The sequence below is a fragment of the Entelurus aequoreus genome, unplaced genomic scaffold (genome assembly GCF_033978785.1).
Source record: "Entelurus aequoreus isolate RoL-2023_Sb unplaced genomic scaffold, RoL_Eaeq_v1.1 HiC_scaffold_422, whole genome shotgun sequence".
NCBI classification, from domain to species: domain Eukaryota; kingdom Metazoa; phylum Chordata; class Actinopteri; order Syngnathiformes; family Syngnathidae; genus Entelurus; species Entelurus aequoreus.
The window spans coordinates 4,751-22,173 of NW_026908316.1; the positions used below are offsets into that span (position 1 = coordinate 4,751).

Sequence of the window (17,423 nt, forward strand, 5' to 3'; positions counted from 1 at the left end):
TAGTGGACAAGATGGAACGAATTTTAGCGATATTACGGAGATGAAAGAAGGCCGTTTTAGTAACACTCTTAATGTGCGACTCAAACGAGAGAGTTGGGTCGAAGATAATACCCAGATTCTTTACCGAGTTACTTGTGAAAAGTAATCCCCCCGATTCCTATTTTCAACAGTCCGCTCATTTGAGCAGGAAAACGCTGAACACCATCTTTGTTTTCTACCTGTCAACTGTCACTTTAGGCTGCTCGCCGGCCCCTCATCACCACTTCAAGATGGCGGCCGAATTTCTCGCGTCTACTTATAAGACGTCTATGCAGCAGACCCCGGGTAAGCGAATCTAGGTGAAGACCAAGATGGCGGACTGAGCACCGGGGCTTTCCAGATAAGCTCCAAATGTACAATCTAACAGCGTTATAGGTTCATAGCTACACATATTTGTATTTTTTAAAGCCAAAAAAAAAACGGAAATTGTGTTTGAAGAAATGGAGTGTTATGTGACGTGAAGAACTGATGACAGAACCTGGCTGGACGACCACTGCTATGCTGAGATGGCGACCACGTCCAGTCAACACAAAAGAGATTCGGCGTCACCAATGGAGGAAAAAGGCAAAAACGGCAGACTTGAAGTATCCAACAATATGCTTTTGGAAAGCAGCCTGAGCCCTGAACAGAGCGTGAATGAGATATTAACCCACCATGTTGAGCAAGGTAAACAAAGGACCGCCATGATTGTTAGCTTGGAAAAGGCACTGAAGTTATTTTCTTTCTTTCTTTCTTTAGTTTATTTGGAACATGAACACACTTACAGCATAATACATCACACAGTTTCATATCATTTCACTTTACGTCATGTCCGAAAAGGAGTAGGAAGAAGCAAAGCTTATTTAATCCTACCCCTTTCCCACTTCAGAGCGTTTACAATATATAGAATCATTTACTGACCTTTTTATAATAAAATAACATCTGTGATTTAGTACACACAACAGTTTTGTAATATGTAATTAATTAATTCAGTCATTATTAACATACTGACATGAAGAATATCTTACTTTCAATAAGGTTGAAAGTATTTCTCATAATTATTCTTCTTTGTACTTTGTAAGCACTATTAATTTGAACAACCTCTTAAACTGTATCATATCAGTACAATGTCTAACTTCTTTACTTAATCCATTCCATCATTTAATTCCACATACTGATATGCTAAAGGTTGTAAGTGTTGCACGTGCATACAAATGTTTTAAATTAGATTTTCCTCTTAGGTTATATTTCTCCTCTTTAGTTGAGAAGAATTGTTGTACATTATTTGGTAGCAGGTTATAGTTTGCTTTGTACATCATTTTAGGTGTTTGCAATTTTACCAAACCACCGAACTTTAATATTTTTGACTCAATAAATAAAGTGTTTGTATGTTCTCTATATCCAACATTATGTATTATTCTAATTGATCTTTTTTGTAACACGGTTAGCGAATGTAGCGCACATTTGTAGTTATTTCCCCATATTTCTGCATACTAACTCACATATGTAACTTTAGCGAGCAGTAGAGAATATGAAGTGATTTTGGGCCCAGGATGTATTTTGCTTTATTCATTATTGAAATGTTTTTTGCCACATTATGTTGTATATTTTGTATATGAGATTTCCATTTCATTTTATCATCTATTAATACTCCCAAAAATCTGGTTTCTTTTACCCTTTCAATGTCTACTCCGTCTATTTGTATTCGTGTATGATGCTCTTTTCTACTGTTACCAAATAGCATTATTTTAGTTTTACTGAGATTCAAAGATAGTCTGTTTTTGTTTATTGGTTAATTTCTTCTGTTATTATTTGTATTATCTTCTGTGTGTTCTCTCCTGAACAGAAAGCAGTGTCGTCTGCAAATAAAACTAACTTTAAGTCATTTGTAACTTTACAAATGTCGTTTGTATAAAGATTAAACCATCTTGGTCCTAGTATTAAAGTTAAAGTTAAAAGTATTAAAGTTAAAGTTAAAATCAGAGGAGACGAAAAGCCATAAAAGAGAAGAGATCTACAGTGTTTTTATAATATTTTGTTAAAAAAACATTCTTAAATCCAATTTCGCCATTCCAGACACCCATAAATGATAACACAAATCACAATTTATATAGACTAATTATTAGAGATGTCCGATAATATCGGACTGCCAATATTATCGGCCGATAAATGCTTTAAAAATGTAATATCGGATACTATCGGTATCGGTTTCAAAAAGTAAACTTTATGACTTTTTAAAACGCCGCTGTGTACACGGACGTAGGGAGAAGTACAGAGCGCCAATAAACTTTAAAGGCACTGCCTTTGCGTGCCGACCCAATCACATAATATCTACGGCTTTTCACACACACAAGTGAATGCATGCATACTTGGTCAACAGCCATACAGGTCACACTGAGGGTAGCCGTATAAACAACTTTAACACTGTTACAAATATGCGCCACACTGTGAACCCACACCAAACAAGAATGACAAACACATTTCGGGAGAACATCCGCACCGTAACACAACATAAACACAACAGAACAAATACCCAGAACCCCTTGCAGCACTAACTCTTCCCGGACACTACAATATACACCCCCCCGCTATCCCCTACCCTCTTCCCACCTCAACCCCGCCTCCCTCAGGGAGAGCATGTCCCAAATTCCAAGCTGCTGTTTTGAGGCATGTTAAAAAAAAATAATGCACTTTTTGACTTCAATAATAAATATGGCAGTGCCATGTTGGCATTTTTTTTCCATAACTTGAGTTGATTTATTTTGGAAAACCTTGTTACATTGTTTAATGCATCCAGCGGGGCATCACAACAAAATTAGGCATAATAATGTGTTAATTCCAAGACTGTATATATCGGTATCGGTTGATATCGGAATCGGTAATTAAGAGTTGGACAATATCGGGATATCGGCAAAAAAGTCATTATCGGACATCTCTACTAATTATAATTGCACATTAAAAAACAATCTTGTAAGTAGAAATGAGCGACGTCTTCTACTTAAGAGTATTTTAGCCAGTGACTTTAGGTGGCGACTTGTCCAGGGTGTATCCCGCCTTCCTCCCGAATGCAGCTGAGATAGGCTCCAGCAACCTCCGCGACCCCGAAAGGGACAAGCGGTAGGAAATGGATGGATGGATGGACTTTAGGTTGTCAACATGTGTGTTTCTGTACTCCCAAAAGGTAGGGGTCACTGTGTTCATCTGCGGCTTGAATCCAAGTCTGGAATTTAATACGAAGTTAACTGCATCTCAGAAAGAAACCAGAATAGTTTAGTCCTGGTTTTATTGATGCTCTAAACGTGAACCCGGGCCACTGTGTTTATGTTAAACAACTTGGATACATGGAATGATATTTGGGAAAATGCCAATAAGCCCTTTAGAAGCATTAAAGGTAGGCTGACTCAATTTAAGATCTTGAATAGGTTGTATTTTACATCTTCTCCGCTGTTTAAAATGGGTGTAGTAGATAGCAAGTTATGTATGAAGTGTCGGGCAGGTGAGGGAACTGTTGTTCATTTATTGTGGGAATGTCAGAGAATAAAAAAGTTGTGGTTGAAAACAACAAAAGAAGCAATCACATTCCTTAATATAAACATCCCAATGACACTGCAAACTTGTATTCTTGGGGATCTCCATCAATTTAGTAACGTGTCATCAGAGAGTAAAAATGCTTTTCTTTCAATATGCATAATAACAAAAAGGGTAATATTAAAAAAATGGATAGATGTTGATAGTCCAACACATACTGACTGGTATACACAAGCTATGGAGATGATATCAGTAGAAAAAAAATGCATTTAGTTGAGATAATAATGAGTCATATATTGGAATATGGGATCCATTATTTAAATTTGTTTTAAAGGCCTACTGAAAGCCACTACTACCGACCACGCAGTCTGATAGTTTATATATCAATGATGAAATCTTAACATTATAACACATGCCAATACGGCCGGATTAACTTATAAAGTGACATTTTAAATTTGCCGCTAAACTTCCGGTTCGAAACGCCTCTGAGGATGACGTATGCGCGTGACGTAGCCCGGCGAACACGGGTATGCCTTCCACATTGAAGCCGATACGAAAAAGCTCTGTTTTCATTTCATAATTCCACAGTATTCTGGACATCTGTGTTCGTGAATCTGTTTCAATCATGTTCATTGCATTATGGAGAAGGAAGCCGAGCAAGCAAAGAAGAAAGTTGTCGGTGCGAAATGGACGTATTTTTCGAACGTAGTCAGCCACAACAGTACACAGCCGGCGCTTCTTTGTTTACATTCCCGAAAGATGCAGTCAAGATGGAAGAACTCGGATAACAGAGACTCTAACCAGGAGGACTTTTGATTTGGATACACAGACGCCTGTAGAGAACTGGGACAACACAGACTCTTACCAGGATTACTTTGATTTGGATGACAAAGACGCAGACGTGCTACTGTGAGTATGCAGCTTTGGCTTTTTTTTGCGTATGTACGTAACTTTTTTAAAATATATAAGCTTTATGAACCTTGGGTTAGGTGAACGGTCTTTTGGGCTGAGTGATTGTGTGTGTTGATCATGTGTTTGAATTGTATTGGCGTGTTCTATGGAGCTAGGAGCTAGCAGAGGAGCTAGGAGCTAGCATAACACGTACCGTACCGTACGTGCGCGTCACGTACGTAACTTTTTAAAAATATATAAGCTTTATGAACCTTGGGTTAGGTGAACGGTCTTTTGGGCTGAGTGATTGTGTGTGTTGATCAGGTGTTTGAATTGTATTGGCGTGTTCTATGGAGCTAGGAGCTAGCAGAGGAGCTAGGAGCTAGCATAACAAACACGCAGGTGTTATTATGCAGGATTAATTTGTGGCATATTAAATATAAGCCTGGTTGTGTTGTGGCTAATAGAGTATATATATGTCTTGTGTTTATTTACTGTTGTAGTCATTCCCAGCTGAATATCAGGTACCGTGAGTATGCAGCCTTGGCTGCTAAACATTCGATAACTTGACCGTATGTGCGCGTCACGTACGTAACTTTTTAAAAATATATAAGCTTTATGAACCTTGGGTTAGGTAAACGGTCTTTTGGGCTGAGTGATTGTGTGTGTTGATCAGGTGTTTGAATTGTATTGGCGTGTTCTATGGAGCTAGGAGCTAGCAGAGGAGCTAGGAGCTAGCATAACAAACACGCAGGTGTTTTTATGCAGGATTAATTTGTGGCATATTAAATATAAGCCTGGTTGTGTTATGGCTAATAGAGTATATATATGTCTTGTGTTTATTTACTGTTGTAGTCATTCCCAGCTGAATATCAGGTCACCCCCGGCTCTCACAGCATCTTCCCTATCTGAATAGCTTCAACTCCCCACTAGTCCTTCACTTGCACTTTACTCATCCACAAATCTTTCATCCTCGCTCAAATTAATGGGGAAATTGTCGCTTTCTCGGTCCGAATCTCTCTCACTTCATGCGGCCATCATTGTAAACAATAGGGAACTTTGCGTATATGTTCAACTGACTACGTCACGCTACTTCCGGTAGGAGCAAGCCTTTTTTTTATCAGATACCAAAAGTTGCAATCTTTATCGTCGTTGTTCTATACTAAATCCTTTCAGCAAAAATATGGCAATATCGCGAAATGATCAAGTATGACACATAGAATAGATCTGCTATCCCCGTTTGAATAAAAAAAATTCATTTCAGTAGGCCTTTAACTATTAAATGAACCAAAAATATGACTTATTCTATCTTTGTGGAAAATATTGGACACAATGTGTTGTCAAGTTTATGAGATGCGATGCAAGTGTAAGCCACTGTGACACTATTGTTCTTTTTTTTCTTTTCTTTTTTTTATTAATATAAAAAAAAAAATAGTATGGGAAAGTGTGACTCATACCTTGTTTACTTCTCTGACGGCCTCATTAATTTTTTTGTAATCATTCAGAAACATCCAACACAGCTAAAGTGCTCCAAACATGGGGTAGTGTGGAGATGAAGTGTTTGGCATATTACCCATTGTAATTTGTAGTGGCATTGGATGGATGTCATTTTGAATTGGGTATGGTGCTTAGAGTTTAAAAAAAAAAATTTAATGGATCATGTCTAAGCCAAATTTTGTTTGTGTGCCGCAGACATCCAGCAGCTAAATGGTCATCCAGAAGAAATTCTCCCTCAGCCACATGGTGGGAGCTCTACTTTGAAGCAGGAGGCTCCGAAGCCCCCCTATGCTAAAGAGGAAGAGGAGGAACTCTGTATCACTCAGGAGGGAGAGCGTCGTCTTGGTCCCCAGGAGGCCGATCTCAATAATTTGCAACTGAATGTCGTCTGTGTCAATATTGAAGACGATGATAACAAACCACAAGTAGACAACCTCATAGCGCCGCTATCAGATAGTGAGGCTGAAGACGGCTTTGCAGAACCTTGGAGCAGCGATACAGACTGTGAAGGTGATATGCGAAGTCACACTGGCAGCAAACACTCTGAACACTCTAAAAATAAGACAGGTAAAACATGCTTGACCTGCTCAATTTGTGCTAAGAGCTTTACTCAAAAGCGCAATTTGACTCAGCACATGAGAGCACACACTGGAGAAAAAACATTGAGCTGTTCAGTTTGTGGGAAAAGATGCACTAAAAAGAGTCATTTGACTGAACACATGAGAACGCACACGGGAGAAAAACCTTTTCAATGTTCTGTTTGTTGTAAAAGCTTTTCTCAAAACTGCAATTTGACAAAACACATGAGAACACACACGGGAGAAAAACCATTTGATTGTTCAATTTGTGGGAAAAGATTTTCTCAAAACAGCCATTTGCCTGAACATATGAGAACGCACACAGGTGAAAAACCTTTCATCTGTTCAGTTTGTGGTAAAAGTTTTGGTCAAAAGAACACTTTGTCTGATCACATGAGAACACATACTGGAGAAAAACCATTTATTTGTTTAGTGTGCGGTAAACGCTTTTCTCTCAAGAGACCGTTGACCGTGCACATGAAAACGCACACAGGAGAAAAAACATTTAATTGCTCGGTTTGCAGCAAGAGTTTTTATTCCAGACCAGGTTTGACTCAACACATAATGAAACACACTGGAGGAAAAACATTCAGGTGTTCAGTTTGTGATAAACGCTTTTGGAAAAGGAGCCTTCTGTCTTATCACATGAGAACGCACACAGGAGAAAAACCTTTTAGTTGCTCAGTTTGCAGTAAAAGCTTTATGTACAGACAAAAGTTGACTCGACACATAATGACACACAGGAGAAAAACACTTAAAAGGCAAGTATTGTAACACACATGAAATACAAATCTGTCGTTGCTTATATTTACAGTATCAGATTTACTCAGAATGCAACTATTTCAATGAGTGAGTGGTGCAAAAAGCAGCAGCTACACAACTTTGATGGCGGTGTTTTCCTCACCTTCCTTTGAATTGCGAAAGTTAGGGCTTCTCGATTTTGGGCGAAAATAAAAGATTTGTGTTTTTTAAAAACTATTTTTGGTGGTAAAAACTACATCATGTAATCTGTAATGAAATAGGATAAATAAAAGTTATACATATAGTTCAAGACAAATCTTTGTGTTTTTATTTGTTATTGTATAAACATTTCATCTTTATCTTTATGCCTTTTTTCTCTATTTCCCATTTTTTTCAAACCGTATCTTTATTGTTGTTGTTTTTTTATTTTACCTCTATAATGTGCCAGGGGTTGTGGAGAATGCATATATGTTTAAGAGTTCTTTCTCTATTCATAGCCATGTTTGGAGCATCTAGTACTTTTCCTTTGTATATTCTACCAGTTTCTCTTGTCTTCAGAGGTCTGTTTAGTGTCTTAAACCATCAGGAATGTGAATACAACCCCCAATTCTTCCTTATCAGTGTTGCGAGAGGGAGAGGTGGGGGCTTTCTTTGTGTGCAAGAAGTGGGCTCTTCTGTTTGAGTGTGAGATCAACTAGCGTAGCCGATATGAATGTATTGATTAAGCGGATCTCCTGAAATTTCAGTAAAACTTGATAATATTCCTATTCTGTCTTGATGGTCCTTCTTACTCAGCATATTTGTCATCGAAAGAACTTGGGATTGACCAGTAACTTAGATTCCCTGGGAGGAAGAGCTGGTCGACGCAACAGGGTCCATAAAAAATCAGCGTTTCCACACATGGCTCCCAGTCCACACTGTGAACGCCACTGGTTTACTTATTTCATCAGGAAGGCAAAGTGTTGCCAAACAACAGAAGAGTATCTCTAAGCTGTGTCTTCTTAGCGCTTATGGTCGTGATCAAGGTTAGGTTGTATTCCGACAAGTTGGTACACTTTGACAGCCACACGTTAGACCTGGAAATGGCGAGAACGACACGAGAAGACTTTTCTTCGTGAGGATTATAAGTCATTCTTCATCTAAACGGGACTATAACAAGATTCTATCAATCAGCATCCTCATGACAGCAGACTTTGTACAGCAAGTGATATTCTACTTTTGCGTCGACCAGCTCTTCCTCCCAGGGAATCTAAGTTACTGGTCAATCCCAAGTTTTTTTTGATGACATATATGCTTAGTAAGAAGGACCATCAAGACAGAATTGGAATATTATCAAGTTTTACTGAAATTTCAGGAGATCAGCTTAATCAATACATTCATATCGGCTACTCTAGTTGATCTGACATTCAAACGGAAAAGCTAACTCCTTGCACACAAAGAGAGCCCCCACCTCTCCCCCTCGCAACACTGATAAGGAAAGACGTGGGGGTTGTATTCACATTCCGATGGTTTAAGACACTAACCAGACCTCTGAAAACAAAGAGAAACTGGTAGAATATACAAAGGAAAAGTACTAGCTGCTCCAAACATGGCTATGAATACAGAAAGAACTCTTAAACATATATGCATTCTCCACACTACTATGCACTGAGTAATAATCAGTGGTGTTGTTGGGGATAAAAAAAAAGTGATCGTTGTGATGCGTTTTTGAAATTAATGCGCCATGTATGGCATGCTTAAAATGACCAAAATTCGTAAATATTTAATGTTATTATACTTGTGCCTTTTCCGACATTATATACATACTTACAGCATGTATATAACATCTTAATGGAGGTGTTTCTCTGAGGGCTTTTATAGGCAGAATAGAGCGACCGCCATAAGCTCAATTGTAAGCCGACTTTTGATCCCATTTATTTACTATTTAGAATGCATAAAAGAAGAAAAAACAAATGTGTTCTCACCTTACATAAGGATTGTGAATGGTAAGCAAAATTCCAAAAGAAAGCCCTTTAAGGCTACAGTACATTTGATATAATGATGACTCAGTCAGTACTAGTGTGCGGTATAGCTCGGTTGGTAGAGTGGCCTTGCCAGCAACTTGAGGGTTCCAGGTTCGATCCCCACTTCCGCCATCCTAGTCACTGCCGTTGTGTCCTTGGGCAAGACACTTTACCCACATGCTGCCAGTGCCACCCACACTGGTTTAAATGGAACTTAGATATTGGGTTTCACTATGTAAAAGCGCTTTGAGTCACTAGAGAAAAGCGCTATATAAATATACTTCACTTCACTTTGTAATGCTGCAATGCCTGACTATATAGGGACACTAATGGATACTGTTGAAGCAATGTGATACCAATGTGACACAGGTGTAATTGAAGCAATACAAACATTTTAACAAGAAGGTTACACCCTTATTTGGATGGTTGCATGCCCACTTCAAATGGTATGAAAATCATTTTCAATAAAAAAAAATCAGTTCTTCCTGTGGAACAACTCAGATTTTTTTCTCTATCTGTGGAATAAAAACTGTTGGATTTGACCTGACCTGCTTACAGTTCTTCATTTGGACTTTGATTATTTCATGACCAGACCGTCTGTGTCACTTTGGGTCGGCTTGGCTCCGTGCACTGCATCTCAGCAGCCTGAATTTCACACTTTAAATTGGCAAACAAAATCCTTTGTACTTGATATGTATTTCTGGTCTTGTTACCCCCTCCCGGGCAAAGGGGCGACGCAGCAATGCGGCTGGATCAAAAGAGACGTCGGAGACGCTTTGCTGAACAAAAAGTTACTTTGTTACAAGCGAGTGTCCTTATACAGGGCTGCAGTACCTGGAGGAAATGAAGGACTCCTAACTTGGAGGAGCCGAACCAACTTCTTATATTCCTTCTTTCTCTGTCTGGGTGTGTGCTAATTCAGGAGGGTACAACCTGACTATGTAAGGATATGTTCATGTGTAAGTGACCGGAAAACAACCTCCTTAGAAGTTGACGTGAAGACAGACATGGAGTCTCTCCTCCAGGATAGAGCTATCACGTCTGCATTCCGAAGTCTGAATTTATTACCTCTTCTCGTGAGAGAGTTAACCCAGTCCATATGCGAATGTCCAACTAAGGCTCCTTAAAGGCCTACTGAAAGCCACTACTACCAGACCACGCAGTCTGATAGTTTATATATCAATGATGAAATCTTAACATTGCAGCACATGCCAATACGGCCGGGTTAACTTATAAAGTGCCATTTTAAATTTCTCGGGGAACTTCCGGTTCAAAACGCCTTTGGAGGATGACGTATGCGCGTGACGTCGCGAGGTGCACGGAAGTGTTTGGACACAATACACAGAGCTCTGTTTTCTTCGACAAAATTCCACGGTATTCTGGACATCTGTGTTGGTGAATCTTTTGCAATTTGTTTAATGAACAATGGAGGCTGCAAAGAAGAACGTTGTAGGTGGGATCGGTGTATTAGCGGCTGGCTGCAGCAACACAACAAGGACTACTTACCCTGATAGCAGACGCCTAGCCGATGCTAGCCGCCAAACCCACGGATGAAGTCCTTCGTCGCGCCGTCGATCGCTGGAACGCAGGTGAGCACGGGTGTTGATGAGCAGATGAGGGCTGGCTGGCGTAGGTGGAGCGCTAATGTTTTTATCATAGCTCTGTGAGGTCCCGTTGTTAAGTTGGTAATTTAGCCTTAGCGTCGTTAACAACAGCATTGTTAAGCTTTACCAGGCCGATAATTATTAACCGTGTAGTTACATGTACATGGTTTAATAGTATTGTTGATCTTCTGTCTATCCTTCCAGTCAGGGATTTATGTATTTTGTTTCTATCTGCATTTGAGAACGATGCTATCACGTTAGCTCAGTAGCTAAGTGTGTCACCGATGTATTGTCGTGGAGATAAAAGTCACTGTGAATGTCCAATTCGCGTGCTCGACTCTCATTTTCAAGAGGATATAGTATCCGAGGTGGTTTAAAATACAAATCCGTGATCCACAATAGAAAAAGGAGAGAGTGTGGAATCCAATGAGCCAGCTTGTACCTAAGTTACGGTCAGAGCGAAAAAAGATAAGTCCTGCACTGCCTCTAGTTCTTCACTCTAACGTTCCTCATCCACAAATCTTTCATCCTCGCTCAAATTAATGGGGTAATCGTCGCTTTGTCGCTCCGAATCTCTCTCGCTCCATTGTAAACAAAGGAAAATTGTGAGGAATATTACCTCCTGTGACGTCACGCTACTTCCGGTACAGGCAAGGCTTTTTTTTATCAGCGAGCAAAAGTTGCGAACTTTATCGTCGATTTTCTCTACTAAATCCTTTCAGCAAAAATATGGCAATATCGCGAAATGATCAAGTATGACACATAGAATGGATCTGCTATTCCCGTTTGAATAAAAAAAAAATCATTTCAGTAGGCCTTTAATTTACTATGGACTCAACCATTATTTACTTAAACCTGGTGGTTCGCTTTCTCCAAGTTGAATAAAAACATTCACCATATGTTGAACATAATATGAGTCAATTAATTCACTTCATACTATCCCAAAAAATTACTGTAAACATGTAGGTACTCTCATATCTCACAGTAAAATACCGCAGTTAAAATCCTCTGTAATATTACAACAAATTATTTTAAAATCAAACTGATTAGTCTCTAAAGGGGTTTGGTAGACTGTGTTACCAATATGCTGTTAAACCGAGACAGAAGAACAAGAAAAATGGGGGAAAAAAAGTTTTTGTGTTACATATTTAAATCCATACTGAGAAAAAATTGCAGTTATTGTATTTACCTGAAAATATTGTATTTTTGTGAAAAATTATGTGTTGTAATAACGTGCTTACTTTGTGTTAGGTAGTAGAATTGCAAGATGTTTTTTGTCGTAAAATGATGACATCGTGCAACATTACATTTACATACTTTTGAGAGGAGGAGATGCGGAGGAAGAGACGGGACTACGGAGCCAGTGTTGAGCGTCAAGATGGACGAGCTTCATGGAGTTGGATGAGCATGTATAAAAACACTTCGGTCTACCTGGTCGGATTCTCTGTAATCCTTGGCCGAGAGCTACTGGGCAGCCTACGATCCAGTCGGCTCTCTTGGTTGCTTTGTTGGGTCCGTTGCGAGCTCTGGCTGTGCGCCCGCATATATTTCTTTTTGCGCAGTTACTCCTTAAAATCCCCCAAAACAATCACATTTGCTAACTATTAATTGTGTTTATGTTAGAATTATTGTGTGTAAGTTATCACAAAAAACTTTGTGTTGAAATGAGTTCCGGGCAAGAAGACAAATGCTGTCTTTGAAACCTACCAAGAGTAAGGCTCGTAAAACTCCACTGTGTAGGGGGTGGGGGGTGTTCCTGTTTTCTTTCATGTATGGTAATCAACAGAAAGATATTGTTCTAACCCAAGGACTTCAAAGCGGAGAGAAGACAGGATCTGCCCAATTTCCAGACGACCTCTTTTTGAACCCCCTTTTTGAACTGTTTTACGAACTCTTTTTGAACTATTTTACGAACTCTTTTTGAACTGACCTTTTCTGTGAATTGTTTACGACCTTTTCTGTGAACTTTTTGCGACCTTTGTCCTTTGGGAACAGTGGTGGCCATGTGGTCGGGGAGGGTCCAAAACAAAAGGAGGCATGCAATCTTTTGGCAGAGCGTGCTGAGATACTGTACAAGGGTACAGTGTACAGACGACTCTCCTCAATATTGAGTCCAAATTGAATTCTGTCTCTGTTTAATTCTTTGCCTCTTGTCTTGTTTAATAGATGTCATCAGTGTTTGAACCTGACAGTTTACAGGTGAAATAGAGTGACTTTTTAATCCAACAGATGACGTATGGCCATTATGAAACCTGTGTGGCATACACTCACTATCCATCCATTTTCTACCACATATCCCTTTCGGGGTCACACTCACATTCACATACTAGGGCCAGTTTAGTGTTGCCAATCAACCTATCCCCAGGTGCATGTCTTTGGAGGTGGGATGAAGCCGGAGTACCTGGAGGGAACCCACGCAGTCACGGGGAGAACATACAAACTGCACACATAAAGACCCCGTGGCCCGGTAATCGAACCCAGGACTTACCCACCACTACTAATTCAGTAAGCTCCCCATCAGGGAGCTGTTTCAGTATCACGGCCTCCAGCAGCATGACTATATTGGATAAAACAAGTGTAAAGGTGACTATGTGGGTGTTATTTCATGTCTTCAGGGCTTTCAATGTTAAAAAACGTTATTTAGAAGATCGTAAACAGATTTTCTAAAATGGAAATATCTGTTTATGACTAACAATTCCTACTTTGCAGAAATGTATTTACCAAAGTCAGACCAAGATCCAATTAACAGGACTAAATGAGGGATTACTGTTTATTTGAAAACAATTAAGTATTAGGATTCTCCATTTGGGGGGGACAGCGTCCTCTCAGATACTTTTATTCTGAGGCTGTCTAAAATTAAAACAGGTGACCAGAACTGAAGTTGAACAATTTATTCAACAAAATAGGAGTAAATGCAAACAACAGAGATACCAGAACTGGGGAGAGAGCGAACAATCCTGTCAGGAGGTCGAAGCAGTCTCTGTAAAGATGGCTACATTCTTCATCTCCTTTTGTCCTTCTTAGTCGCCCCCACCACCTTTAGCGTAACTTAAAACTGAAAGTGAAACTTACTTTAACTTGTGTGCTTGGCACACACACGTTCTCCTCCATCACTTTCTCTACAGGCCTGTACCTTAAGACATCATTAATAATGATATATGTGTGTGCGTGCGTAGATAAAACCACAGGGTATATGCATTGTGTTTATCCTCTGACAGAATGAAGGCCACTTTTAAGGTGTTCTTATTTTGCACAGCAGCTTTTAAGCAGATATTTACAAATAAATATATTTTTTTAAAGTCTCAAAAGACATAATAGTCATTGTCTTCTTAATGCTATGTGTGTGTCAGTGCAGTGCGTTGTATCTGTAGGTTGAAAAAGAGGATATCTTGTAACTTACACTTTGTGTGTATATACAACACTATTATACAACACCGTCACAACAACTAAAAAAACACTATTTTATGGTAATTGATGTACACTTCTATTAGGGCTATACAATTAATCGATTAATATAGTTTTTCCTCCTGTGATAAAACAAAATGTTCCTTTCAAAAAAGCTTTTACCACAAACTGATTTTTTTTTTCTCCGTGTGTTTCATTATGTGATGGGTCAAACCTGGTCTTGAAAAAAAGCTTTTACTGCAAACTGAGCAATTAAACGGTTTTTGTCCGGTGTGTGTTCTCATGTGAACAGTCAAAGGTTGCTTTAGAGTAAAGCCTTTACCACAAACTGAACATTTGAATGGTTTTTCTCCTGTGTGTGTTTTCATGTGTTCAGACAAATTGTTCTTTTGAGAAAAGCTTTTACCACAAACTAAACAATTAAATGGTTTTTCTCCTGTGTGCGTTCTCATGTGTTTAATCAAATTGCAGTTTTGAGAAAAGCTTTTCCCACAAACCGTACAATTACATGGTTTTTCTCCCGTGTGCGTTCTCACGTGTTCAGTCAACTGTCTCTTTTGAGGAAAACTTTTACCACAAACTGAACAATAAAATGGTTTTTCTCCAGTGTGTAATCTCATGTGTTGAGTCAAATTGCACTTAAGACTAAAGTTTTTACCACAAACAGAACAAATAAATGTCTTATCTCCTGTGTGTGTTTTCATGTGTTGAGTCAAATTACTCTTAAAAGTAAATGTTTTAGCACAGATTGAGCAGCTCAAATGTTTTTTATCAGTCTTCTTTTTAGAACATTTAGAGTGTTTGTTGTCAGTGTGACTCTTCATTTCACCTTCACAGTCTGTATCGCTGCTCACAGCTTCTTCAATCCCATCTTCAGCCTCACTATCTGATAGTGGCGCTAAGAGGTTGTCCACTTGTGGTTTGACTTCATCATCTTCAATCTTCACACAGACGACATTCAGTGGCAACTGAGTGGGATCAGCTTCCACCGGCCCTGGAAGACATTCTCCCTCCTGAGTGATCCAGATGTCCTCCTCTTCTTTAACATGGGGTGACTGTGGAGCCTCTTGTTTAAAAGTGGAGCTACCTCCCCTGGCCTGAGGGGGAAGTTCATCTGGGTGACCAATCAGCTGTTGGACGTCTGCAGCACACAAACACACTTTAGTTCAGACATGATCCATGAGATGTTTCTCCTTGAACTCATTGAAAACCTTTTTTCTATATGTGCCTAGTTTTTCATGGCCATTCATAAGACGCTTCAAAATGTTGTTATGACGTGTTTATTTTCAGATTGTAAATAATGTAAATAATTTAATGTATATACTCTGCTGATTAACTTGTGTGATGACTGTATTATGATGATAGTATATATTTGTACCATGAATTTTTCAACTTAAACAAGTTGAAAAACTTATTCGGGTGTTACCATTTAGTGGTCAATTGTACGGAATATGTACTGTACTGTGCAATCTACTAATAAAAGTTTCAATCAATCAATCAATCCATGTCAAATTGACTTGATACAAAGCACAGAGAACTCATTCTTAGTTATAAAACACCAAGAAACAGTTTTACCTTTTCTTAAATAACTCGAGGCCAACTTTACGAGAAATGCTTTTCAAAAATAATCTTACTATTGTTGTTCTTTATTACCTCCAATCCTCTGCATGTTATTGTAGGAAGGTGGTCCAGCAAGCAGGATGTTCTTTTCTAAACACACTGCAGAATTCTTACTCATCCCCACAGTCACTTCTTTTAAGTCGTTATTCTCTGTGAAAAAGCGGTTCTTTTGTTTGTCCAGTTTCTTCATTGGACTTTTGCGTTCTTCCATCTCTTCTGATTTGAACTCAACTGCCTTCTTTAAGCTAAAATCTTGGCGCTCTTTTGTTTAAGTTGCTCCATAGCCAACGCACGTATAAGGGCATAGAATAAGCCCCTAAATGTTGTTGGAAAACTTCAACTCGCTGGTCGTTATCAGCAGTTTTTGTCTCTTTCTTTGTTGATGGCGTTAATTCTCTTCAGTGTTCAGGCCTCGACATCTTAGCATAGCAGTGATCGCCCAAGGTTCTAACAAGGTTTGAATTTTGACGTCAGATAACATTCCGTCGCTCCAAACTTCAATTTCCGTTTCCTAGATTTAAAAAAAAAGACGACTTGTTGAGGTATTTGCTACGAAGCATTTAATTGAAAACGTTTTCAGTCCGCCATCTTTGTTGCCACCAAATTTCTGGATCCGTTTGCTCATGCGCAAGAAAGTCAGCAACTTCCGTTTCCGATGTTACAGCACTTTTTTATTTTCAAAATATAGGCTCTTTTTTTTTAAACATCTGTTTTTGCGAAAATATCTACAGACAACCTTGAATACTCGAAAACTACACTTTAAAATGTAAAAAAACAAAACAACAAAAAAACATTTTGTCTGTCAAAATCGTTTCCGCCACCAAAAATGATGGGATAAAAAGTTGTAATTATGAGATAAAAATGCAATTACAATCAGATCAGAATACCTTTATTGTCATCTTTTATTTGATCTCTCTGCCATTTCAACTTTCTTATCTTATAACTTCGAATTTTTATCTCATGTTTACAACTTTTTTTGATCTCACAACTATAGGGCTCACCTCCATTTTTTGCATTTTTTTTTTAAAAAGAAAATACATGTATTCATTACAAAATATTATTCAAACATAGTGGACATTCTGTTGTATGCGGTGTAACAGTAGATGTATTCATACATGTATCCACCAGATGGCTATCGATCGCTTTTCCACAAAAAAACATTTAGCTGTTCTTCAACATTATCTGGATAAGTTAATGTCACATTTCACAACAAAAAAAACGACATGTTTTTTTGTATGTATTTATTTTGCTGCCTTCCCCTTTATATATGTTTTCATTACTTGATATTTTTTTTACTTTTTAACTTCCGTTTCCGGTTGTCGGTTCAGGTAGAGAGCTCTGACGCTCCTTGTTAAATAAACATCAAAAACGTCAAGTTGTCCACTCAACTCCCTTACGTTACACATCTGTAAGTATGGTACATTCTCAATGTTGATCTGACACGCAATTTTAACTGGAATACTGTGCTGTAACTATTTCTTTTAAAGGGTAATATGCTTAAAAACACAACTGTTAGCATGTCAATGGGATTTCCATGC

The 17,423-nt window shown here is 38.7% G+C and overlaps 2 protein-coding genes across 2 annotated transcripts; one reads left to right on the top strand and one right to left on the bottom strand.

Annotated features, from left to right (window-relative positions):
- Positions 1 to 345: 345 nt before the first annotated feature.
- LOC133645523 (zinc finger protein OZF-like) lies at positions 346 to 7,937 on the top strand. The gene is made up of 3 exons (XM_062040362.1): positions 346 to 392; positions 515 to 705; positions 6,130 to 7,937. Exons 2-3 carry the CDS (start codon positions 546 to 548, stop codon positions 7,284 to 7,286), a joined length of 1,317 nt encoding a protein of 438 aa, XP_061896346.1. The 5' UTR covers positions 346 to 392; positions 515 to 545; the 3' UTR covers positions 7,287 to 7,937.
- A 5,833-nt stretch (positions 7,938 to 13,770) lies between these two features.
- LOC133645524 (zinc finger protein 501-like) lies at positions 13,771 to 16,475 on the bottom strand. The gene is made up of 2 exons (XM_062040363.1): positions 15,919 to 16,475; positions 13,771 to 15,406 (listed from the first exon to the last, which is right to left on the bottom strand). Exons 1-2 carry the CDS (start codon positions 16,094 to 16,096, stop codon positions 14,424 to 14,426), a joined length of 1,161 nt encoding a protein of 386 aa, XP_061896347.1. The 5' UTR covers positions 16,097 to 16,475; the 3' UTR covers positions 13,771 to 14,423.
- Positions 16,476 to 17,423: the final 948 nt, after the last annotated feature.

Coding starts and splice junctions, on each gene's coding strand:
- LOC133645524 (XM_062040363.1), bottom strand. CDS start 16,096: ATGGAAGAACGCAAAAGTCCAATGAAGAAACTGGACAAACAAAAGAAC. Junction 15,407..15,918: donor TAACATGCAGAGGATTGGAG/GTAATAAAGAAC, acceptor TGTGTGCTGCAG/ACGTCCAACAGCTGATTGGT.
- LOC133645523 (XM_062040362.1), top strand. CDS start 546: ATGGCGACCACGTCCAGTCAACACAAAAGAGATTCGGCGTCACCAATG. Junction 706..6,129: donor AACCCACCATGTTGAGCAAG/GTAAACAAAGGA, acceptor TGTGTGCCGCAG/ACATCCAGCAGCTAAATGGT.